Raw genomic sequence first — 9,819 nt, 5'->3', positions numbered from 1 at the left:
ACACAAAAGCGTTTGTGATGTTGTGTAAATTTCTAACACTCACCACACTGTGAGAGAAACTTCAGAACAGTTTTTATAATGAAAGCAGAAACAAACCTGCTGGACTACAAACAAATATTCTGAAGAAGAGTTTATATAAACATACCTTGCACATTTGTAAATGAGTTATCACTGTCATTCTCTAACTGTTAGCAGGAGAGTCAACAGCCTTACATTTGCAATCTTTTAAACCTTTAAAATTACAGCTAACACAGCTAAATTAAAAAAGACAAGTTTCAATGAAGAACCGTGTCAAAAATCAGAAGAAGAAAACAAATCTCACCATAGACATGAAGATTTAGTGGAGAACCTTTGGTGCTGTAGACGTCCCTGCTCTTCAGTTTTCCTGAGCAGCTGTAGTTTCCCCCGTCTGAGGTTGAAGCAGAGGTGATGGAAAGATTTCTGTCCTTATCTGAATTATAATGCTGGACCTCAGTGCCATCTCTGTAAAATGCGTATGTCCAGTCAGCGCTGTCCTTCTGCATCTCACAGCTCATATTTACACTCTCAGTGGGGAACACATCTGGCCATTTGGTTACTAGCTTCAAAGTTGGAACAGGAATTTCTAAAAAATAAAATATAAGAGACTTGTTAATCATTTTACAAATCATTAGAGATTTTCTGTTTTGATTCTCCCCATAATAATACCCCAAAGTATCTCAAATCACATGATTTCAAAGTGTCTTTCTTCAGCTCACCAGAGATTTGTACGGTCCGCTGGTCACTGAATTCTGTGTTGAATCCTGTTTTGTCTCTTTTGGCCTTGCACTTATAAACTCCCCCGTTTAACAAAGCGAGTCCTTTCATTTTTAAACTGTTGCTGTTGTTGGGAATCGATGCTTCATCTTTGTACCAGTCATAGCTCCATCCATCGGAGTTTTCAACTTTGCATTCAAAGGACATGTTTTCTCCAACGTAAAGCTTTTTAGCATCTGGCTGTTGAGTTATTGTAGGCTTAGGCTTGTTTTCTGAACAGACAAAGAAGAAGTAGTGTTTTTTTAATTTTAGACAGAAGCAACTGAAGTGTTCATGAAAAAGGTTCTGAAATGAAAGCAGGAACGAACCTGCTGGACTACAAACAGATATTCTGAAGAAGAAACTTACTTTGCACTTTAAGTTGTTTAGCTGCACTTGAATTAGTGATGAAGGCTGGATTTTGACCTCTTGTTGCTTTGCATGTATACGATCCCTGATCTGCTGTTCCCCTAATTTGAACTTTAAGTTTGTCTGATGATCCAGTAACCTTACTGCCATCTTTGTACCACAGGTACGTCCATGCAGAGTGGACACTGATGGCACAGCTGAAGGTGACCGCTTCTTCAGCAAACATCACATCGTATTCTGGATCTCGTGTCAGTGTGAGAGTGGGTTTCTCAGCTGAGGGGATATGAACATGACAATCAAAAATTATGCAGTATTTAATGTGGACATTGTGACGTGCCTCAAACAATTACTCTTGTATTTTAATATAATATTTAATATGTTTTATACCTGAACCTGAACATTTTCTATTTGTGATGCTATATACATTTCTTAAACCCACCATATACTGTGAGAGAAACCTTCAGAACTGTTTTTACAAAGCAGGAACAAAGCTGCTGGACTACAAACAGATATTCTGAAGAAGAAACTTACGTTGCACTTTAAGTTGTTTAGCTGCACTTGAATTAGTGATGAAGGCTGGATTTTGACCTCTTGTTGCTTTGCATGTATACGATCCCTGATCTGCTGTTCCCCTAATTTGAACTTTAAGTTTGTCTGATGATCCAGTAACCTTACTGCCATCTTTGTACCACAGGTACGTCCATGCAGAGTGGACACTGATGGCACAGCTGAAGGTGACCGCTTCTTCAGCAAACATCACATCGTATTCTGGATCTCGTGTCAGTGTGAGAGTGGGTTTCTCAGCTGAGGGGATATGAACATGACAATCAAAAATTATGCAGTATTTAATGTGGACATTGTGACGTGCCTCAAACAATTACTCTTGTATTTTAATATAATATTTGATATGTTTTATACCTGAACTTGAAAAAGTTCCTTTGTAAAAATACACAAAAGCGTTTGTGATGTTGTGTAAATTTCTAACACTCACCACACTGTGAGAGAAACTTCAGAACTGGTTTGGCTGGTGACAGCCCTGTTCTGGATTTTTCCACTACACATTTTTTCCTATATGACCAGCTGAAGCAGAGCCTCATTCACATCTAAAGACACAGTACCATCAGCGTGGACCTGCGTCCCATCTCTCTACCATGTATACATCCAGTCACAGGCGCCCTGCCCCATCCCACACTTGAACTTCACACTCTCGGTGGGGAACACATGTGCCCACTTGAGTGTGTCTGTTGAAGTTGGAAGTGAACTCTGACGAAAGCAGACGCATTAACCATTTAACATAGCATGCTTTTACAGTTGCAGCTAGCAATGATTTCTATTATTTAGTGTGTAAAACAGGATGTGTCCTTTTACACAAATGATCTTATTCTTTCCCTCACAGCTCCACCTATGCTCTAACACCCTGACGGCTTTTGAGGCATCCCTCTGTGCTTTATGCTACGCCACAACATCCTGTTTCGACAGACGATGCAGAAAATAACGGAAGGAAGATGCTCTCAAAATGCTGTTTCACGGAGTACAAAGAAGTTTTGAGGTTTTAATAACAGTATGGACAACGCAAAATATGACCTGCTTATACACAAGATTAGCATTTTGCATATTCACAATACCAACTGCTTATTTACAACAATAATTTTACTTGTGTTCACCTACTGTTGTGGTGAGGTTTGAGAAAACTGATAAGAATCTCATGTTCGTCTGTGAGGTATATATGAAGCAACGCAGAGGGCCAAAACAGACTGTTTGGCTCTGTCCACAGTGACAGAATCACCCTGTTAGCCTGTCGTACTCTTATTACTTTGTTATTTCTTAAACTGTTAATGCAAGTTAAAGTAATGCCATGCACATGCAAGAAAACTCACCGCTAACTTGGATCATAACCTCGCTGCTGAATCCAGAGTTCACTCCCCTAGATGTAAGGTGAGCTTTGCAGGTGTATGATCCTTTATGCGTCTGACGGACCGAGGTGATTTTTAATGATGATCCGTCCCCATTAATGATCTCAACTGGGTTATTTTGGAGCTGCTGCTTATTTCTGTGCCATGTAAACGTCCAGCCAGGGGTGCTGCTGACAACGTGACAGTGAAATTCCACCGCCTCACCTTCAAACACATCTTTCCAGGCAGTCTGAAGCTGCAGACCTGGTGTTGGTGGGTCTGTAACACAAAAAAAGAGAACTTTTAACTGCAGGTTAAAAGAGTATCAGTAAGAAAGCCAAATTGCTATGTACATCATCCAAGTACTATACATGCACCCAAAGTTACACACAGCCTCATGTAAATAAACATGAATGCTGTAGTTTATGTACTGGTGGCACAGTGGATACTTACCAATAACTTTAAGAGTTGTGCTCTCACTTAAATGTGTAAGAAACTGATCTCTTTTGCCTTGGCAATAATACTGTCCACTGTTTTGAGTCATTACAGAATTTATGGTATACGACTTAGTATTAACTCCTGAAATCTGGTGTTGATCATTGTGCCACAGGTACTCCCATCCAGACGACACATCAACACTGCAGGTCAAAGTGATGGATTCGCCGGGGAACATCTCGCCAAAGTCTGAATCTCGTGCAAGTGTGGGCTTGGGTGTGCTTGCTGCTCAGGACACAGAAAGAAAAGGGCATGCTTCAGCAGTCTACACTCTCGCTATAAATACAGCACAAATATTGCAACGAACCTTACCATAAACTTTAATTTTGACAGGTCCACTTTCTTTAGTTTGACTGGGCTTCTTTTTGCCCTCAACCACACAGGTGTAATTTCCAGAATCTTGTGTTGATGACGCTGTGATTGTAAGCACTGACTTATCTGGGGACAGAGACAGATTTGGACCTAGAGGGCTTCCATCTTTCTTCCATGTGATGATCAGCTCTGAGCTGCTAGTGGCTTTACATTCTAGCACTACTTTCTCAGAAGAGAAGACGTCTGACCAGGAGGACGTTCGCTCCAGAACTGGTACCGGAGGCTCTGAAAATTGTTTAAAAAAGTGAAAGAATGGGAATGAATGAGGGTTTACACTCCTTAAAGAAAAACAACTGGGAGTTTAGATTCCATTCGTATATCCAGAATCTGAGCAAAACCCCCCTGATGATGGCTACAGACGTAATATAAAAATATCAGTAAATCTAAAAGAATAATCACAAACGAAGTACACAGAGGAGCATCTGTGAATGTAGAACGCAGTAAAAGCTGAAGTAGATGGGAGCACAAAAACACCAGATGCTAATCGTGTCAGGTAAGAACAGGAAACCAAAGTTACCAAAACTTGACAATTAAAGACCGGAAAAAACATTTTGATTGGTTAGATTTCTGTAATGACACAACCTCAGAATTGTTGCGTTGAATGGGGTGTTTTATGGGTCAGTAGGAAGTCTTTAGATACTCTACAGCATCAATCAGACATCACCTAAAAAGCTTACTCAAGTAGCCTGTTGTTGCTGGCCCTGCCCATTCCTTTACTGATAAATTGTACCCATCTATTCAACAGGACGGCATGCCAAAGCTCAAACACTCGCGCTGCATTCTTGAACACAACGAAGTGTTCACTGAATTCAGATCTGACTAGATGTCAGTGAAATACGTCACCTATCGGATGTGGTTAAATAAAACAAATCCATCATGCAGGTACTGCTGCCCACTAATGTGCAGGCTGTGCATGCTGCTCGTCATGCCAGTTAAGGTAGCTCTGAAGCCAAAAACGAGCCCGACATGTTAGCGGCACAGTGTAAGTGGCGTTTGACGAGTACATATGATCAAAAAAACTGAGGTCATAATCTCACCAAAAGGAGGAGGTGCTGTCGATTCACTTTCTCTATAACTGTAGGTGGTTGCTGGATGGAGAAGAGAAAAGATGTGGAGAGCAAAGTTTAGATAAAAAAAAAAAACAAGGTTTGAGTCATATCCACAATGTAAAGGTGAGACTTCATAAAAACACTGGTAACAGTTAAATCAGAGCTCCAATCTCAAACTGCGATGCCTAATTCTTTTTTTAGTAGACATGAATGATTGAAATGAATACATTTTTCACAACTTTTAAGAACTTTTAGTTTGACAAAACAATGACTTAAAAACATCCTTTGTGTCCTACATACAAAACTATTACACAATACATCCACTCTCAATACTGTCAAGTGAAACCTACGGCATGATGACAGGAGACTATTGAGATTAGGCTGGCGTGAGGTAATACGGACACATGAGTTTATAAGTGTGTGTATCTAGTTGTAGGAACTTTCAGACTCATGACAATAAAGTACTTCATGTTCCTCTTGTTAAATTTACCCAAGTTCTACTTCCTAAACATTGCTCTTGCTCGACTCAGACCAGGCCATGTAGGCGTTCAGTGCATAACTGTTGGTTTAAGAGACACTTTATGATCTTAACAGTTAACTTCTGTACTGAATCTGGTGTTTTTGCTCAACATGAAAATGTTTTAGAAAATCTTTTTCCAAAAATCATCTTCAACTTCTAAAACAGTGCAATCTGCTCAAATGTGTGAAAATCTGCTCTCGGCATGAAAGTCAGTTTTTCCTACCATCGTTATCCTCAGAAGCACAAACAGCAACCGCATCTGTCAAAGAACCAAACAACGTTCAGTTGCATTAAGATTTGCATGTAAGTGAAAATATTCTTTATAAACTACAGAATTGAACATAAACGCTTAAAAACTTACATATTACACTGAAGACCTTGAACAGCCACATCTTCCATTGAGCTGCACGTGTAGCACATGTAGAGACTGGGTGTCTCAGTTGACTCATTTATCTGCTTCGCTGTGACATTCAGTAAAGGAAATAGAGCGCAGTTGCAGTATAAATGGGCGTATGTGACAGCTTCATTTCTGAACTCACCTCAGGACGGCAGCTTTCCTGTCGCTCTCTGACAACTGCCTTTTTTTGTTAAAGCAACAGGAAATGTGTTGGTGAACCACACTCAGATGTTTGTTGTTGATACAAAGTTGAACTGCTGATTTGTGTGAAATAAAAGGAGGGTTTAGGGAATTGAAAGAATGTGCAAGATGCTAAACTGTTGACAAAGCTCGATATTGTGCTCAATTTGACGATTTTAGACCTAAAGTCGTCTATGACTTAGCCAGCATGTCGTATCTGGGATATTTCATTGTGCAGAAAAAAACTAAACAAAAGAAATAATTTTAAAAAACTACCAACATCAACAAATGCATTCCTAAAATCAAAGTTATCCTTTTACTATGGTGTAGGCCATTTGGAAACTGTAGCTGAGGCGTGATTTGAGGGGATGAACGGAAACTGCAGGTTATTTAAATTCTACTTTTTTTATAAACTTATATGAAACTAGCGTCTAACCACAAACTGTGACTTCCTTTTGTCTTCAGCTGAAAGTTGCTCTCGAAAAACAAGAAAGGAAATTTCTTAACAGTTTCATTTTGACTGAAAACACCTTTTAGAGCACACATGTAACTACATTATATGTAATATTCAAAACAGCCTTAACGAGCACATCAGTTTTAATTATTACGTGTCGAATGAATCTTTCTCTCTCTGGTGACTTCCTGTAAGGCTGGGTGTTTTGCACCGAGATGCATCACATTTCAGTTCCTGTGTAAGCGAGGACTTCACTCACCCTACTCACCACAAGGTGTCTGTATAACACAGAAAATCCCGTTATGTCATGTCAAACTAAAATAAACCTCGGTTCATATCAAACCTGGGAATAACAACAATAACCTATCTTTAAAAAAACATTTGTATAGATCAGTCTTTGGATTTATCCGGTTTATTAAAGCCTGATTAGATTTCACCAGGCCATGTATACTCGGTGGCCACTTCATTAGTTACACCTTGCTAGTACAAAGTACTTGGACTGCTCTTTTGCTTGCAGAACATCGTCAGTTCTTCATGATACAGATGATATAAGATGCACTGTTGCACTATATAAATAAAACTGAACAGAATTTAATTCGATTGAATTGAATGTGGACGAGAAATCGAGATAAATCACACCTGCCACCATTTTTTGCACTCTTCCAGCGTCAGTTTTGGTGTGTGCATTTGTGTAGCCTCACTGTTCTCTTATCACCCTACATGAGTGACTTCCAGTCTGGTCTTCTGCTGCTTCTTCATCAAGTTGTGCATTCAGAGCTCTTCTGCACACCTTGGTTGTAATCAGCGGTTCTTTGAGTTAGTGTTGCTCTGATATCAGCTCAAAGCATTCTGTTGATTCTCCCCTGACTTATGGCATCAATATTTTCTGTTTTTCAGACGATACCATCAAACCCTAGAGATGATTGTGTGGAAAAGTCCCAGAAGACCAGCAGTTTCTGAAATAGCCAGACCAGCCTGTCTGACACCAACAACCATGCCACGTTCAAAAATACTTAATTGAGCTTCTTTCTGATGCTGAGTTTGAACTTCTGCTTTGAAGATAGTGGATTATGGCAGCAGATATTATACAGACTGAGTTGCAGCCATGTGATGGGCAGTTGAACAGGTGTAACCAGTGAAGTGGCTGCTGAGTATATATGTTTCTATTAGGGGGGGGAAACTGCATGATTTGTCTAAAGTAGTATTTACTGAATCATGTGTTTTGGAGTAGTTTTATTTTGGTATTGATGCTATTACTACTACTACTACTAATAATAATAATAATATGTTCCTGTCATCAATGTGTAAACAGGCTAAACAAAAGATGCTTCCAGATGTATGTACAGTTTCACTTGACATTTTTCCCCCAACAGGACCTCAGGTGATTCTGGCAAAGACAAAAATGGGCAGAGTCGTGGTATGTCCCTTGTTTGTCTTAAGGTCTCGCCAATCCTGGAAGCTGTGCTGTGCATCTGGACTGCATACTTCTTTTTTTCTTTGTTACCTTCATATTCAGGTCCTGTTCAGTTAAACTCTTTCATTATTAGTAAAAGATAATGTACAGTCACTCACTGTTCCTGATGAAACACCGGTGCAGTGTCAATAATATTACAAATATTAATACTAGTAACGCTAATAACTGTTTGAAAACTGAATCATGAAGTGGTGCTTTTTTTCTTTCTGGGGATTTTCGAGAAAACATTTCAAACTTAAATGTTTTTTTCACAGAGGCAATGGTGGGGAACTCTTCAAAGAGTGTACAGTTATTGTTTTTTAGAAAACAATAGATGTTGTACAACATTAGCTTCAAAGACAATCTTGTGTTTGGTGGCAGAAGTTGAGGGGCAAACAGAGAGAAACAGACATGTGCCTGCAGCCAACATCGAACCACCAGTTAACCTGACATACGTACAGGTAGGTCCATATATATTTGGACACTTTTTACCTGTATACTTAAACATATTCCAATTATTGCTACATAATGGACATGGACATAATATGCAGACTCAGCTTTCATTCAAGCGTATCCACATTCAAATTGAAGTGTTTAGGAGTACAGGTCCTTAACATGCACCGCTCTCTTTTTAAAGGGACCAAAAGTAATTGGACAATTGATTTAAAGGCTATTTGATGGGCTCATTGTTTCATTACTAATGAAGCAGATAAAATGACTGGAGTTGATTTGAGCTGTGGTGCTCGAATTTGGAAGATATTGCTATGAACAGCATGCGGTCAAAGCAGCTCTCCATGCAGGTGAAACGAGCCTGCTTAAGCTGCAAAAACTGAAAAAAAAACCTCATCTGAGACTTCGCTGCAGTGTTAGGATTGGCAAAATCTACAGTTCGGTACATCCTGAGAAAGAAAGCATTGGTGAGGTCAGCAACGTAAAAAGATCTGGATGTCCAAGGAAGACAACAGTGGTGGAGAATCATTTCCATGGTGATGAAAAATCCTATCACATCAGCCAACCAAGTGAACAACACTCTCCAGGAGGTAGGTGTACCAGTAACCAACCATGAAAGTAAATACAGAGTTCACTGCAAGGTTCAAGCCACTCATAAGCCCCAAGAATAGAAAAGCTAGATTGGACTTTGCTAAAAAACAAACAAACAAACAAACAAAACATCAACAAAAGCCAGCACAGGTCTGGAAAAATATTCTTTCGAGATGAAACCAAGATCAACGTCTCTCAGAATGATGGCAAGATGGCAAAATTATGAGACAGCTCATGATCCAATGCATTCCACATCATCTGTAAAACACAGCGGTGTGATGGCTTGGCCATGCATGGCTGCCAGTGTCACTGGGGCACTAGTGTTTGTTTGTTTGTCTGTGTTCAGAGACAAATTGAGCTCAAATTGAGCTAAATGCAGTCAGAGTGATTGGGCAGCATCATAATACAGATGGACAACGACCCAAAACATGCAGCCAAAGCAACACAGTTTATTAAAGCAAAGAAGTGGAATATTCTTGAACTGCCAAATCAGTCACCTGACCGTAACAAACTGAGCCTTTAACTTGCTGAAGACTAAACTTCTCCACACAAACAGCAACTGAAAGGCCTGGCAGAGCATTAACAGGAGGAAACTCTTTTATGCAATCTTTTTGTTCAACCCACTGAATTAAAGCTGAAGGTCTGCACTTCAACTGCATCTGAATTGTTGCATTTAAAATTCATTGTGGTAATGTACAGAAGCAAAATTAGAAAAAGTTGTCTGTGTCCAAATTTCAATGGACATAACTGTACGTTTGGACTGTGAGAGGAAGCCTGGAAACCCACTAAGTCACAGGAACAGGAACAGAAACTTAACGAAGGC

General features: G+C 39.6%; 1 protein-coding gene across 5 annotated transcripts in view; it reads right to left on the bottom strand.

Annotated features, from left to right (window-relative positions):
- The window catches only part of LOC102299204 (hemicentin-2), a 10,157-nt gene extending 3,619 nt beyond the window's left edge, over positions 1-6,538 (bottom strand). Inside the window, exons 1-10 of one of the 5 annotated variants that reach the window (XM_042227194.1) lie at positions 5,833-6,308; positions 5,695-5,730; positions 4,940-4,990; positions 3,843-4,127; positions 3,489-3,755; positions 3,021-3,314; positions 1,675-1,947; positions 1,144-1,416; positions 738-1,007; positions 323-604 (exon numbers count right to left, since the gene is read on the bottom strand). In XM_042227194.1, coding sequence (XP_042083128.1) covers positions 323-604; positions 738-1,007; positions 1,144-1,416; positions 1,675-1,947; positions 3,021-3,314; positions 3,489-3,755; positions 3,843-4,127; positions 4,940-4,990; positions 5,695-5,730; positions 5,833-5,920 — 2,119 coding nt within the window. In that variant the 5' untranslated portion in view covers positions 5,921-6,308. Of the gene's footprint in view, positions 1-322; positions 605-737; positions 1,008-1,143; positions 1,417-1,674; positions 1,948-3,020; positions 3,315-3,488; positions 3,756-3,842; positions 4,128-4,939; positions 4,991-5,694; positions 5,731-5,832 lie in introns of all 5 variants that reach the window. The other 4 variants (XM_042227201.1, XM_042227198.1, XM_042227203.1 and 1 more) reach the window with 4 other exon arrangements.
- Between the last annotated feature and the right edge of the window lie 3,281 nt (positions 6,539-9,819).

Source organism: Haplochromis burtoni, unplaced genomic scaffold (genome assembly GCF_018398535.1).
Source record: "Haplochromis burtoni strain Fernald_Lab_line unplaced genomic scaffold, NCSU_Asbu1 Contig_9, whole genome shotgun sequence".
Lineage (NCBI taxonomy): Eukaryota > Metazoa > Chordata > Actinopteri > Cichliformes > Cichlidae > Haplochromis > Haplochromis burtoni.
This window is presented reverse-complemented; position numbering and strand designations above follow the sequence as displayed.